Genomic DNA, 15,823 nt, shown 5'->3' with positions numbered 1-15,823 from the left:
CCCATGGTCATTCCTCAGTGATGAACCGGGATACCAGTAGCTATCAATTTGGAAGTATACTGATTATCCAACTCTTTTCTTGACTCATGGGGTCAAGTCCACTTTAATCAAAAGCAACCAGTGTGCTTTTAAATAGACACACACACAAGTGAGAAGAATGGGACAGATACACATACACACATGCACACTACAGAGTCAGCACTCTTATCTTCATAGTTAGGACGTTATTCTTAATGTCTAGTCAACAACTAAATCTTTTTGAGTTGCGGTTTTAGTTCATTTGTTGTATTGTCCAGAGGAACTGATACTAATAGGCCTCTGGCCCTGCCCCGCTCTGCCCCCAGGCCGCACTCTTACCACTGCCGTTTGCCACCAATTTTCAGCACCAAAATGCTATGGAGGGTTAAAAATAATCTAGCTTATTTTCAAGCTACATTTTTCCTTTTTAAAATTCTATAGTGATTTGCTGCCAAAAATTCGGTGGCAAACCACTGTTCTGGAGGCCACACCAGAGGCAGCGGGGACTGGATGCATGTGCGTGTTGCCCACCCTTCATTTATTTGAATCCCCTCTCATATCTAAACAGATCCAACCATCTTACTTTTTCCTGCTATATAACTGTATCCTTTCGGGTAGTCCTGGCTTATGGCAGGTAGAGGTTAATGAATTTGGCTGGCTCCTAAGCTATTGGTCTGCCAGGTTCCTCGATTTTATGAAATGTGTCAGAATCAGCCTCTGGAGGTAAGTAATTTACATTTGGATTCATGGTGACCATTTGGAGCTTCACTGTTTTCTTGAATAACAGTTTACTGAATACTTTTAAGATTTGCCATTTTATGGACAAGCATGTTCTAAGAAGTGATTTATTTCCTCCATCTTTGCAGATTCAGCTAATTCTGGCAACAGTGGCTAAGAGCCATCAAGGAAGATTTAAAGAAAACTCTCTTTGGGAATCTGACCGAGAGCCCCACATCCTTCCACTTTCACCCTTTTTCTTAACACCAGGCCACAATGAGTATGTACACCATTCATATTCAGTGTCACTCATTTAAATCTAAAGCCTTCTAAGGGTCCGGGGTTGTTTTGGCTGTTTGTGTGGTTTGATTCTTGTGTTTTGTTTTAAGTTGCAATATTGTCTGACAATCGTTTTTGAAACAACATGGGTCATGAACAGCAACTTGCAGAGTATAAAACTTTCCATCTCTCCTGCTAAGTGGCCACCAGTGAAAATGTAAACACTGGCTAGGGAGTTTGTGTTTTAGTGACTTTTGGCAACTGTTTGAGATGGCGAACTGGATAACTAATTTTACCACACCTGTTTTAGAATCCTACTCCATGCCAGACTTGCACTTCTGTTAGTCAGGCATTTCTTGGTGCTCAAGAATGGCTTTGTACATTAAACTGAGTTGTATGCCCAGCCTTGTCACAGGACATTCCATAGCACACAAATGTAAATGTATTGTTGTACTGTTGTATGATCAACTTTTATAACATTACTGCCTCCCCTAAAGATCCAAATAAAAAACAGTTCTTTTATTCACTCTTCAGACACCCCTTCCCCCTTTTTTAAAAAATAGATAAATATGCTGCAAGTAAGCAGGTTGCTACTTTTGGGGGATGCACAACAAGAGTAAAGATTATATAGGGCACTCCCCTTGTGCCAAATGTTTCAGCGTAAACCCTTTTTACCTGGTGTAAAGAAGAGACTCTGACCCCCAAGGCAATTTATGCCTCCTCCCCACTTTATTATGCATCTGTTATCGACGGTTGTTTCTCAGGGTACGGACTGTGTCACTCTGTGTTCTGTGCAGCACCTTCTATGCTGCTCATGCTGAATTAATGCTAAAAGAGTCATAGCAGCAACTGTAGCTCGGAGACCTCAAAAAGTCTCCTACTGGAAAGAAGCCATGAGACTGAGGACTGCAGCTACTTTCCATGCTATTTTCATTATCATAGCAGGCTAAATTTGAAGAACCACTTGCAATTGTTGCTGTCAAATGTGAAAGGCTAGAGACAGCTTTTAAAAATGTCTATAGCTAATATTACAAGTTGGGGAAATTGATTTGTATATCAATAGAAGGAAGGAAATAGCAAGAGGGGAAGGCACTTATGTGTCCCAAAACAGAAAATATCCTCAGGTGCTTGAAAAACTGTGGGAGCCCTTCCTCTATGGAGAGAAGCACCCCTGAAGTTGCCTGCTGTCCCACAGCGGTGGAATTCCTTTCACAAACAAGCCTCCAACAAAGCAATTCTAGAGCTGCAAGACAATTCTCAAGGGCCCCTTTAGTTCAAACCTAGCATGCTTGTTACAAATGCATGAATGCCTTTTCAAGGTAGACTTTTTTTGGAATATTGTTCTCATACAGTGAAGGCCTTTATTGGTCTAAAGTAGTTTCTTGAATTGTAGCCCAGAAGACAACCTTTTTCAGCAGCAGCTGAGTAATATCATGCTTCTCATGCAAAGTGAGCTGAGTTTAGCTTCTTCTCCTTGCTGATGTTGGGCTGCCAACCTCTGTCTAGATACGCTTTTCAGAGTTGCAGTCCTTTGGTTTCTCTCATTGTTGGTGCAAATGAATGGCTGATACCTCACTAGCATTCAAATTTTTCTCTTGCTTTAGCATTGAAGGCTCCAGAATGAGCTTCCCTGGCTGCTTTCTAAAGACAGATCAGGTGAGCACATTGTAGAGCTACTGAGGTTAGTAATGACCAATCCCATTTCCAAACCATCTGTACACCTATATATGTAGCTTAGTGAAACTTGAGTGGTGGGCAAGGCTAAGCCACATGGTTTAAAGAAGATACTGTTGCTCACTTACATCAAGTGGGTAACTGGCAGAATAAAAAGCACTTGTTGACCATCTTAAAAGACTGAAAGACGGGTGCTTTTGAAATCCATTTGAAGTCCAACCATAGCCATTAGAGAGAAATCTTTGTCAATATTAGGATTAGAATAGCCCAAAGTGAAATCTTCCCAACATCAGTTAAAACAGTGTGATGGTAAAATTCTGAGAAAATGAACAAGGAATCATCACAAGGCAAAAGTTGTTTGTATGAACAGTGAAAACAATGGGAGAAGAAGAATCTGGTTTTGCTGAAAATGATGGCGAATTGAAGCTTTATTTCAAAATTCTGGAAGGTTTATAAAAAAAACAAAAACAAGCAAAAGTAAATCTATTTTAAAAGTTGTCAGTTTTTTTCTGAGCACCTTTTCACATTATTCAAAATGGTTGTAAAATATTATTTAATCTGAAGCATTTTTCCAGTAATTCCAAACAAACAGTCTCATGGTTTGCGGGGGGGGGGGGGTATCTCTCCCCCCGCCCACTCTTTCTATGAAGTTCATTGATAATTGTGTAGTTGTGTTTGATTCACCTTGAAAGCAAAAGATAAACAGAAGGGGGCAATAAAACTGTAACAACCTGTTGAGGGGTAACTATGCTATTGTTATTACTGAGGGAGAGATTGAGGGAATAGCAGCAGCATGTGCAGCTGTGTGGATGAAGAGGTTGATCTTGTACAACCTTCCCTCCTTTCAGCTCTGCTATTGCACTTAATTCCTGAATATACATTAGACAGCCTGCCTACCTACCTTTCTGGCAGGAGACATTTCCATGACAATTTTCCTGTCAAGATGTTGAGGAACATTTGTACTCCCCACCAACGTTCTTGGGAAGGATTCTTCAATTTCAGAGAATATTCATTCCAGTGAACATTGGTACTTGGTTTGTGTGCCTGGACCATTTCCACAACATGTTTGCATGAGAATCCTATGCTAGATATGGCTGCAAAAGGATTAATGCTTCATTTGTAAAATGGGCGGCTTCTCATGCCTTACAAATCATGCCCTCTATCTTGGGAGCTCATCACCTAGATATACGAGGGTTGCCTGTGGCTAATCATCAGTGAGATGAAGGTACACTGCACATGTTCCAAGACATTATTACTTCACCCATCCCATGACAGAGCCCTAGTATGGAAAAGAGGCCAGGACTAAGTCATGGTTCAAATTAAGCCCTGGAAATGATCCCCTGAGCAGAAAAGCTACTGAGCAAATTAGCCATAAATCAATATATATGAACATCTTCATTTGAACCAAAAAAGATGCCCAGGAAACAAGCAGCAGTCATCAAGGGAAAGCAAAGTAACTGGAGAAATATAAGATCATTTCTGAAACTTGCCATACTTTAGATTAGTATGGCAGTTCTCAGGTACCTAAAGATGAAAGAGACAATGGTAAACATTTTTACAAACACTTAATATCCAGCTTAAGTGAAAATCACCAGGTTTTTTCTTATACAATAATAGCAAAAAATAGCTATTCCCCCTTCATTGTCACAGCCACCACCCAAAGTTATTTGGTTGGAAGCAAAGAACAAAGAGGAATGCATCTCACAGGATCCCCAGTCGAAACGCAGTTCTCTTCATTCCAGATTTCTATCATAAAAGGCCACAGCTCTCAGTTGACAGTCGCTTAACTGTCTTGTAGAATCTTGGTCCAAACCCAAGTTATCTGGGAGAACTGTATGTTATTCTAGAAGCAAGAAAAACTTGGTGTCTTATTGTGTTTCTTCAAATGATTCAAAGCAGTATGTGGTGGGCTGGGCTGAGGGGATTCTAGAACATGCACAAACTTTGGCAACCATATTCACCCTCCAAAAGAAGTTATAACTGTCAGCATGCACTTTGATACAGTGTGAAATGAGAGCTACCAGAAAACAAGTTATTTATACCTCTTATCCAGCAAGGCAACAACATTTTAAAAAGAACATTAAGAAAGCACCATCACACTACTGTTCCACCCCAGAAATAAAGATGTTGAGAGGGCCTTTCTGCAATACTGTTTTGTGGGTTTTTTGGTGATAATTTTGTGTATTTGCTTTCCATTTCTTTAGACTTTGGCCCTCAGGGCACTGCTTCTGATGCAGGCACAATGCATTCTCTTATGTTCTCAAGCTACAATATTTTGTTGCTGAAAAATGCAGTCCTTCCTCCAGTACAGTCAATTCATTCTCATTGTTCCTGAGATTGTTTGGAATGTAGCTGTGCCATCACCACATATACCGGATGTCGTTTGTTTCATAATCAGTTGAAAGTGGCACAACCCCACTTGATCTGGCCATTTTGTGACACCCCTCCCCCAATCTTCTTGTTTGGAGGGGAGGAGTTAGTGATGCTTAATTCTTTGGAGGCTGTGTATTCCCCCATTCACGAGTTTTGTAAGGAAGTGCAGATAAAGCCCGATTTTATTTCATTTTTATAAAAAGAGGCAAATTGCATTCTGATTTTCTCCACCCCAAGCACACACCCTATTATTTGATGACTTTCTGTCACTGAGAGGTCACTTGTAGCTGTGAAAGTGCTTGTGGCACCACTTTCAGTGTTTTTGCAGAAAAGCACTCTATGGCAACAGCATTTAACAGCAGAATGGTTGCTATGGCAGTGACATGGCTGGAGAAGAAACTGTTCTTGGGGTAACCCAGAATCAAAGGAATACAAGGTCAAACCACCATTAATAGCAATCCAAGGGCCTTTTACTCTTTAATTATTCACGTGGCTCCAAGAAGTAATGCAATACAAAAAAGGCACATTCTTATCAAGAGAGAGGTGAGAAACCCCTGCAAAGTTCTTCCCTATTTTGCTATTATAACCAGGAAAAAGGAAGCCTTGCATTTTTGGTCTCTAAGGGGATGTGGAGAAGGCTGTGCTGGTACCCAGAGAGACCAGAGCATCCCAAATGAGTTTTTTCTCCAAGAAGTAAACCATCTTCCCTTTTCCTCTGCAGCTCCTCCCTGGGTAGGGCAGACGTACAAGGCCAGCTCTGGATTTCTTTTGGTGTCATATAAACATGGGGACAAGGTCCTAAAGGAAAACCCTGTTCTGTATTTCTCCACATCTCCTTAGTGGTTTAGCTGTCCTGTCTTCCCACCCCGTAGTAGTGATTCAGTTGTTGTCCTCTGCTGTCCTCAGGGGCTTGCTTTTGAGATAGTGTGTATAACAGGTACTCACGTCCCTTCCTTCCCTGTTCTCCCTCCCACCCCCACCCCCCATGCTTGCCAAATCCAACATTAGTCTTGCTGTTCATTCATCTCCATATCAGACACCAGGATGTTCTTCTCAGCGGATTCACTAGGGTTGGCGTTGGTGCGGCTGTAGCGAGCACTCTCAAATGTCCCTCGCTCTGAGATCCACCGACGTTTGTATAGATAGATGGCAATAGCTATCAATGCACAGAGTGCTAAAGAGGAGAGAATGACCACAGCAATGGCCTTTGTATTCTCCAGGAACACTGCAAAAGAGAGGAAAGGATGAGGAAGAAAGGAGACTTACTTTTGTAGAAGGGGAGTGAGGAGTGAGTGGAATCCTTTGTGGGTGGACTAGCCCCAATTTAGTTAGCAGGGTGGGGAGTTATGAGCAGGTACACTGAAGTGAGGAAATTCCTGCCGTTGGGTTTCAAAGGAGCAGGACTCACTAAGGCAAAGAGACCTTGCCTAAAGCCCCTTTGCTAGGGAGACAACTTTTACGCAGCTCTATATTTGTGCCCCAGATAGCCACATACTATGCCAAAGAGCCAAATTCTGTGGCTGGAATATATTATATACAAATGTACTAAGTTCAGTTTGCAAAATGAATTCTACTTCTCTAATCACAGGGAAGTAATAAGGAAATATGCAGAATGTGGAAGGTCCATCCACTCATTACTAGAAGTTCTGCTCACCACTACCCCTTCCCCAACTTCTAACGTTTCATCAGCATTTACAAAGCTGATCCTAAGCTTATTTTTATATCTGTATGATTGCAAAACTTGGAGGTGGCTTTAAATCTAAGTAGAGTCTCTAAATACTGGACTCTGCTCAAGATACCATATTATATGGTGCTGGGCTACAAGCCCCATGGATCCCTGGGAGGAAATAATGCTCTGCTGGGGAAAGTGTTGGACTACAATTCCCATGATTCTCCAGCTGGAAGGTGCCCACAGAGCATTATTTACTGCTAAAGGGGCCTGCTGGAACCCTCCCCTCTTCATTGGAACCCTCTGCTACTGGCCATCCTTCCTTAAGTTGATGTTTTTTTCACCTCCGGTAAGTGGGAGAGGTAGCAAGTGGCAGAGGGTAGGGTGTGGTGCAGACACAGTTGAGGATGACCTACTTGTGTTAGGCACAGTTGAGGCTGTCCACTGCAGTTGTGCTCACCCATTGTAATTCAAGCAGAGGTGTCTGCATAGTCAGGACTCCTGCTTCAGATTCTTGCCACATCCATTGTGCAGAATATACAAAGCTCTGGGTTTACAGCCAGAGGAACGGATTGGGAGTTGATCAAATTTCAACACTTGTATTTAACGGAGTGCAAGGGAGCAGAACTGAGCTGAGCTAGAAGGTGCTCACTTTCCAGTTGGTGCATACCTGATCTGGAGACTTGGTTTTCTTCCACTGTCATGGAAAAAGAATCCCAGGGGAAAGGGAGGAGAGAGAGAGAAAGAGTCAGCTGCCTGTCCCCAACATTACTCAGAGATCTCCAATGCTGTTCAAGCCATTGCATACTGACTCCATGCTCTGCTGCTGCATTCCTTGAGTTCTCATCATATATGCCTCCATTTCAACCTCAGCCAGACTTACCTGCTTTGGATTAGACAAAGTGATACCTTTTACAGAACCAACTTAGGAAGAGTGGGAATATGTAGAACTTTCGGGGTTCATAGAATTCTTCATCAGGTAGAATGGAAAAGTTAAGATCAGACTTGTAACCCAGCTCCCTCGCTTCGCCCTTAGAGCCGCCTCCCTTTCCACTCTGCCTGATGATGAGTTCCATGAATCTGCAAAGTTTTGCAGATTCCTTTAACAGCCTCAGTTGACCAAATAAATATTTTCATTTACCACAACCAAATAGCAGCCACCATTTACTCAAAAGAAGGAACAACAGTCTAAGCCAGATCTACTATCTCCATTTAGTTTAGCCAGTCAGCTATCCACCCACCAGACTCAATTCCCACCAACTCCCAGGCCACTCTCTCTCTTAGTCACCCAGCCCACCTCACCATGAGATCAACAGTAACTTGCCTATGCAATGGGGTAGAAGCAAACCTCCACCCCATGAGCTCCTGCTCTCATTATCTGATGGTGAAGTCTGACTCATGACCATTAGAAGCACAGTCCCAGTGCTTAGCTCCATGGACTTCAAATTGCCTGCTTACCTCGGGGTGTCTTACAGATGACCCCCATAGTGACATTGGAGCAAGAGCCCAGACGCCACACCCCATTGCTGCTCTGGATCCAATAGCAGCTGTTTTGGCTGAGCATGCTTGGTCCTGTGTCATGCTGTCCCCAGTTGGAATAGTTCACCGCCATGTTGTCATGCCAGACAAGCGTTCCCCCTGTAGAGAAGGGAGAAACATGCATAAGAGGGTGAGTGAATGTGCTCTTCTACATAAAGAACTATTTGAGCCCTCACAACCTGTCTGCCACAAGGTAGCAAATGATAAGAGCTCTTTCCCAAAACCACTCGCCAGTAGAGCATGCTGTGAGGAATCAGGCTGCAAGGACGCCAAAGCAGTCTGGTGGGGAAGGGCACTGGACATAATAAAAGCAGTTTCTCAAACTCGAGGTGGGGGACATGAACCACTCTGCATGGCTTACACACAAAACACCTATAAAATAATGATGGTTGAGGATTGCCCACCCTATAGTTTACAACCATGCTGGAATTGCTGAAAGAGATGTGTGTGGCTGCAAATTCCTGACTGCTACAAGCCCAGTTATCTTGGGGTGGGAGGTCTCCACCAGCGATTTACTCTGAGCTGGCTGCATTTGGAGGTCATTAGGGATACATGACATCATGGCCATTCACCAGCCACCCCGGAGTTTATCCGGGAAAAACCGGGTTTCCTGAGACTGCTTAAAGTCAGATTCTTTTCCTTAAAGTCGAGTTCTCTGCGGTATAGTTGATGTGTGCCCCAACCCCCGCATTGACCTCCAGCATGTTAGCCTTGCCCAGGGGTGTGCCTTTCACCAAGTAGTGTCTACTCAGGAGTAACTCCCATTGTGCTCAGTAAGGCTTGTCTCCTGAATGTGCACTTCAGAATTTACAGAGCTCCTCCCCCTCAGTCAAAATAGCACATTTTAAAGCACTAATTCCCTAAAGGCTGTAAAGTGCTTTACCAAGCTGTGATACCCCATTTTTTGTAACTAATTCACACCTTCGTTACAGTGATCCTGTGCACCATCGGGTTAGAAAAGGGGCTGGGCCTGGAGGGGGGGAGCCTTTCTTATTGATTGAGCAGCCCCTGCCAGTCAGATGAAGTTCACTCCACCCCCACCCCCTCGGAAGCATGTTCTGTGAAGCGACTTAGAATGGTGTGATACACTCATTCGTGGAGCCCTGCCTGGACCAAAACCAACTCCTTGAAAAATGTGGGTAAGCCACTCCTTCCATTGTCAGGGAGACACCCTCTCAGTCTGGAAATCATGCTGTGGAGGTAGCTAAGGTAGGAACCATGCAAGTAGGGAAGGAAATACTGGGAGATGGGGAGGAATCCTTGTAGGATTCCTGTAGATTCTTGTAGGAATTCCTGCAGGATTCCTGTAGAAATTCCAGTGACATTTCTAAGTTAGGGATGGGTGCAGAAGAGACAGTCAGATCCAGTAGAGTCCCTCAAGGCAGCTATATTTATCATACGTAAGCTACTTGACTTGCAGGAAACAATTTCACTAAATCAGGTTATATGAGACTCACGCACACACGCGCACACACACACACACACATCCTATTAAGAAGTGCTGTAGAAACAACTCAACAATGTGCTTCTCGCTGACTCAATCTAGAATAGAATCTCTTAAATTTTCTAGCATATGAAACAAAGTTCAAATTTCCACTTGGATGCTTCATTATTGTCTCATACTCGCTATGTCCAAGACCAAATGTCTCACCATTCTTCCCCAAACCTTCCTTTCCTCATATACTCATCATATCCATCTATCCTGTTGAACCAGCATAAAGCCTTGGTTTTATCTTTAAAACCCTTTCCTTTATTCCTCATATTGTCGCCATATAATATTGTTTCTCCCTTTACAACATTACAAAAATATGCCCCATCCTCTCTTCCTCAGCAGAAACTCTGGTTCATGCCTTGGTCGTCTCTCATCCTAACCACTGCAACCTTCTTCCATTGTCTCACCTCTGTCCACTCATCCATCAATCCACTGCCAAAATCATTCACCCCTCTAGATGTCCTGATCACATGCCACACATCCCTTAAATCCCTACACTGACTTCCTGTCCAGCATAGGCTCCTTGCCTTGGCTCCCCTTATCTCTCTGCTCTCATATTTGACACGTTCCTGACCATTACCTTTGCTTTTATAGTCCACCTCCTCAAGTGTCGCCTGCCCTCTCATGACTCCACCCTTTCTCCCTTGCTGCCCTGTAGGTATGAAACGGCCTCCCAGAACACCTACATGATGCCTCCTCCCTTTCTTCAGATCCATCCTCCAAACTCACCTTTTCCATGAAGGCTTTGCAGCTACCCTGTAGTCCCCATAACCTACTGCAACTAAGCCTACGTACATACAATAATTGCATATAGTTGCAATTACGTTATATAGAATATTGAGATAATTGCAATTTCTTGTCTGTTAACTCTTCCTTCCATTTCTCTCCCCATTCTCTGTTATTTCCTCCATGTCTAATTATAGACCATAAGCCTCTTGGAGTAGGGACTGTACTCTTGTACACATTGATAGTGCTGTATTGTTGTTGTTGTTGTTCAGTCGTTCAGTCGTGTCCGACTCTTCGTGACCCCATGGACCATAGCACGCTAGGCCTTCCTGTCCTGCGCTCTCTCCCGGAGCGTGCTCAAGTCCATGAGCAAACAAACATGTTAAGTTCACTGGAATCAAATTGGCTCAAATCCATGTTTGGGGGAACTGTTTGACTGGATTGCTCCTCAGTCTCAGTTAATTTGCCGACACCACCTTTCCCTTAGGGTGGAATCCTATGCGTCTTTAGACAGAGAAAAGGCCTACAACTCCCAGCATTCCCGTCTGCATTGCTGGCTGGGGCATGCTGGGAATTGTAGGCCTTTTCTTTGTCTAAATGCACATAGGATTGTGCCCTTACTGACTTATAGACCCCCACTCTATGTTACCTACCCTGATGCATAAGTATGTGCCCACCTTTCAAGAAGAAAAAGCAACACTGCCTGCTTTACCTTTGGGGTTAAAGGCCATCCCCAGCCAAGCCCCTTTGGATTGGCTCTCGTAAGCTTGGAGATGCTCCCAAACGAAGACATTCTCCATCTCATCTAGGATGGACAGCACTGTCCCTCCAACTGTGGGAAGTGGGAGAGGGAAAAAAATGCATCAGCCTGAAAGGTTATAAGGCAGGGAGAGCACAGCTTTTTCATATTTACATTTCCTTGTGAATGATACCCAGCCCAGCTGAGAGGCTCTTGCATAATGCGATTTTGTAGGACATCTTCCCCGTACAAGCCAAATACCTGAAAGAATGACTCTCCCTGTACGAAACTGTCCACTGCTCAGTATCCCGCCCCCCCCAAGTACCTTCCACACATCATATGTGAACAAGGGAGAGTGTGTTCTCTGCTATGGCACCCCATTTGTGGAATGCTACTGGCACCAATTTTACTATCTTTTTGATACCAGGAAAACTTTTTGGTTTGCCTGGAGAATTCTAGCTGGTTAGTTTGTCCTGCTATATATTTTGTATATATACATTTATGAGTCACTTTTCAACTCAAATAGGGCCACCAAGGTAATCTGCTGTTAAAACTTGCAATGATTTAAAAACATTTTAAAAATTTAAAAACCTTTTTTTAAATCACCGTCTCTTAAATTGTTTGTATGCTGTTCTGTTTTTATTGTACTTTAGAATTATATAACTTTCAGGGTGTTTTTTGTATCCCGCCCTGATATCTTTGGATGAAGGACAGTTTAAAAATCTTTGAATAAGAGTATGTACCCTCAATTTCAGTGCTGGCATATAAAAATACCAACACATTTTCTCTATTTTTATTTTTTTGGTCTGCAGGAATGCAACTGGAAAAGTAGGGGCATTTTTAATGTATTTGTTCATTTCAGTTTTTAAAGTCTTCCCTGTGCTCCTGCAGAATGCAAAAATAAATAACTCAATATGATGTTTAAAAACTTTTACTTCCCTGGGGCTAAGACCTGCTTGTATTATGCCTAAGACACCCATAAAGTGAAGTGAAGCCTTTTGGAAGCCTTTACCTTTCTGACACTTCTTCATAGCTTCCTTCTGGCCCAGCATGACTTCCATGTGGAAGGCATAGCAGTGATTCCGGAAGGGGATCCAAGAGGAATCTTCCACAGATCTAGGGCAGCTCCCACTGTAGCTCCACTTGTGTGAGGAAAGGGCCCCTGGAAAGGAAACCTTGGTTAGAAGAATTTCCAGCTCAAGGATGAGGAACAGCTCTTTTTCAATATTCGCTCCTGCCCCGTGGAGTTCCCAAACAGATACGGCACCTGTATTCATCTTGCAGATGGCTCCTTGCAGCTTGGTGTCACAGCTGGTGGTCCTCCATGTCCCATCTGCATCCATGTACGCGCACCCCACAATTTGCTGTGGTTCTCCATCCTGCCAGTTTGTGTAGGAAAGGCTCTCATCTGTGAACCACATGTAGCTCCGTCTCCCCTTAAAGCAGCCAATACATAGAAACATTTGCCATGCTAGACCAGACCAAGTGAGATATTTGAGGGAGGCGCGTAATCAGTGTATGATGAAGAATACATCCGGTAATTAGGAGAACATGTGTAGGTTTGTGAAATGTTGTGGGTATGTGGGGTGACCCTGCCATGCATCACAGAGCCACACTGGGGGTTCTCTATGCAAGGCTTCAGGAGCAGGATCCAGCCCAGATGGCATTCCCTTCTCTCGGACGGTTGTGGCAACCAGAGCTTACATGTGTGGCCCCACCATTATTCCCCTTAATATTCAAAGAGCCACAGGTGAGGCTGTTTGAAAAATGTTGATCTCTGGACTTTAGGGACAGTGACACCATTTCCCAAAAAGCTGGAACCCAGATTTATCTGAAGATTATTCAGCCATCGTTGAATTGCAAGAGTAGCTCTTGACACATAAGTGTTTTCTTGGCCTGGTGTGCTGCAAGCTATTTGGTCCAGTGGATATATGGGAAGTGTGGTCACAGTTCAGCCACCTGTCCTCCCAGCTTCTACCCACTTGCTCATTTCCTGTCTCCCATCAGTACCCACCATGCACTGGGAATTAAACAACTTTCAACAGATTCACTTCCAGAATGCAAATTTACCTTCATCTTCTTCATTCGTATGTGAAGAGGAGCCTGCTTTAAAACGGAGGCAGAGGATTGGGAGAGATGACCTTTAGGTACATTCCTACAACTGGATTCTATGATTATCTGTTCCTTTTCCATCAGTCATAATCAGGCTCTGACTCCATAGCCTAGCTGCCAATCTTGGGCTCACATCCAGGTGGACTTATTGTGTATGTGACTTTTGCAACTCTGCCTATTGGCCTAGTAATGGTGCCACCCCACCTTGAATGGATGCACTTTCTATCTGTGTTGGTCCAAGACATTTTGCTGCCTGAAGCGAAATCCAAAAGCCTGCTAGTACTGGCACTTCTAAATGTCCTCCTATACCATGAAACACCAATCCCTGTCTTCATCTATTTCCCCTTGCTGATGCTGCCTGAAGCAGGTTGCTTCCCCTTGCCGTATGGCAGGGCCAGCCCTGCTTTCCATGCTCTTGCCTCCTACGTTACCTCACCTCCTCGTTGGACAAGCCAATCCAGAGTGGGGCACGCATGCTGCCAACGGCTTGGGTGAGGTAAGCCTGGGTGTATGGGTCCATCACACTCGCCAGGCTGGCATTGAGGCTCTCGCAGAGGAGCACAGCTTCCTGCCACTTCAGTGGCTTCTTCAGGATATGGTAAGTGCTGTTGAGGTAGGAAAGGGTGGAGTTGGGAGCAGGGGAGGGGGCTGCTGAAGAAGGGTTTAGGGTAGGATCTAGAGGGTGGGGTGATGAGAAAGAGGGTAAGAGCTTTTCAGAATTGGAATAACCAACTTCCCTCCAGAGCCATTAACACAACAGTATCTGGTTAATTAATCAAATACACTTAATTAATTAATGAAATACACAAATCAATCTCATACACTTAAGTGTATTAGAACTTACTGAACATCACACAGGTGTTTTCTTAGTTCTCCCACCCCCTTTGCACCAACACCTGTTTCTTACTGCTTTCATATCCCTTTGGTCATTAAACCTCAGCCCTTGGGGGCAGGCAGAGGTCTGAGTAATATTGATCCCCTGGGTAACTGCCAAGGCACATTCTAGAGTGAATCCAGGACATGACTGTGCTGGTGCTTAGTGAAAGATCCTTGGTGCATGGGACCAAAATACTGCACCAAGCACAAGGGTAGGCCAGCTAACACTGCCCTCCCTGCAGGTTCCCTGCATCTCTACCTTTGCTCCTCTGGCAGACGAAGGCATGTTTCTCTTCCAGACAGTTCCTGTCATCCCAGCGGCCAGTGAACTGGGATGGGAAGCCATGCCAAATCACAGCACAGTTGGTCTATGAGAGACAGAAACAGGAGAGTCAAAATCATTCACCTGTATGCACAGTGGGATCAACTGGAGCTGTGTGTATGGGCTTTTCTACATGAGGCTGTTAATCCAATGCATCTACTTTCAGTTTCCTCACAGAACTGAGATCTGAGCTCTATACAAAGAGCGTTTCCTTTCCTGTTTTTCTGCAAAATAACCTCTAGGTGGTGCTGTGGTATAGCAGCATAACACAATTATACAAGTGGGCAAATATGTTTTGTTTTGCTTTCACAAATGCTGCATTTTCCCCTGCTCTAAACGCACTCCCCACCCACACACAAAAGTGTTCTTAAAAAACAAAAGCGAAACTAAAGGATCACGTCATTGTCTAAAGAACCCATAAACGACCATGAGCAAGGAATGATGAGCGCACAGTAAATGCCTAATTTAGAAAAGCTCTGAGACTCACTGAGCTGCCTTCAGCCCTTGTCTTAAGGCTTAGTAGTTGCAACATACTCTACACACAGCTGGACTTGACAAGTATTTTAAGTCTCTAGGTGGTGCAGATCAAAGGCAGTGGTTTCAGGTCAGACACAAAATACTTCTTCATTTAACCAGCCTGTGGAACTCATTGGCACAAAGGGCTTCAATGGCCTCTGGCATGCCTCACTCTGAGAACTGACCTACTGGTCATTGTTTTCCATGACAGCTAAAAATGGCACCTCCACATCAGAGCCAGGCTAGGTCTGATTTGTCAGATACTGGAGCCAAAGAATAGGATAGAGCTACCACCATCTTTTCCAGCCTTTTTTTGTCTAACCCAGTGTGGCAACTAGAAAACGCACAACGTAACACTCACTTTATTCTGAAAAAAGCAGAATTCTGAAACCTGTAGAAATGATGTAAGTATGCATATGTTTGTTATGTAGAAGTTATTTTCTTTCAGTCATACATGGGGGGGGGGGCATGTTATGCAGGATGCTGACGTTCTGCCCCCTGACCAGTGGGATTCTTCCCCCAGTGCCTGCGATGGCTTTTGGGATGTCACCAGCTATTACCCAGTTTCAAGCCTAAAAGGCTAGAAATTTGTTCCTTTGTAAAATGAAAGCTAATGTTCTCAGGAAGCTATATTCTGTCCTGAGCATGCTTTCTATGCTTCTGCTGGGCATAAGGGCTGGGAGTTGAAGAACACACCTTTCAGATGTAAACACACTTATGGTAACATTCCTGTTCTAATATAAGTACATGGTGAAACAGATAAAACTGGAT

The 15,823-nt window shown here is 43.9% G+C and overlaps 2 protein-coding genes across 9 annotated transcripts in view; one reads left to right on the top strand and one right to left on the bottom strand.

The window, feature by feature from the left end:
* MARCHF10 (membrane associated ring-CH-type finger 10) overlaps positions 1–3,431 on the top strand; it is a 99,104-nt gene extending 95,673 nt beyond the window's left edge. For 7 of the 8 annotated variants that reach the window (XM_084857386.1, XM_084857382.1, XM_084857381.1 and 4 more), the window contains one exon: positions 885–3,431. In XM_084857386.1, coding sequence (XP_084713512.1) covers positions 885–913 — 29 coding nt within the window. In that variant the 3' untranslated portion in view covers positions 914–3,431. The remainder of the gene's footprint in view (positions 1–884) is intronic. The other variant, XR_014792219.1, reaches the window with a different exon arrangement.
* MRC2 (mannose receptor C-type 2) overlaps positions 3,091–15,823 on the bottom strand; it is a 112,897-nt gene continuing 100,164 nt past the window's right edge. Inside the window, exons 23-30 of the mRNA XM_084857378.1 lie at positions 14,474–14,582; positions 13,775–14,013; positions 12,494–12,662; positions 12,239–12,388; positions 11,200–11,319; positions 8,189–8,368; positions 7,401–7,427; positions 3,091–6,286 (exon numbers count right to left, since the gene is read on the bottom strand). Coding sequence (XP_084713504.1) covers positions 6,066–6,286; positions 7,401–7,427; positions 8,189–8,368; positions 11,200–11,319; positions 12,239–12,388; positions 12,494–12,662; positions 13,775–14,013; positions 14,474–14,582 — 1,215 coding nt within the window. The 3' untranslated portion in view covers positions 3,091–6,065. The remainder of the gene's footprint in view (positions 6,287–7,400; positions 7,428–8,188; positions 8,369–11,199; positions 11,320–12,238; positions 12,389–12,493; positions 12,663–13,774; positions 14,014–14,473; positions 14,583–15,823) is intronic.

Source organism: Heloderma suspectum, chromosome 5 (assembly GCF_057233095.1).
Source record: "Heloderma suspectum isolate Gila_16-S chromosome 5, 16-S_ref, whole genome shotgun sequence".
In the NCBI taxonomy this organism is placed as follows: Eukaryota; Metazoa; Chordata; class Lepidosauria; order Squamata; family Helodermatidae; genus Heloderma; species Heloderma suspectum.
Note: the sequence above shows the minus strand (reverse complement) of the source record. Positions and strands in the feature narration are given on the sequence as shown.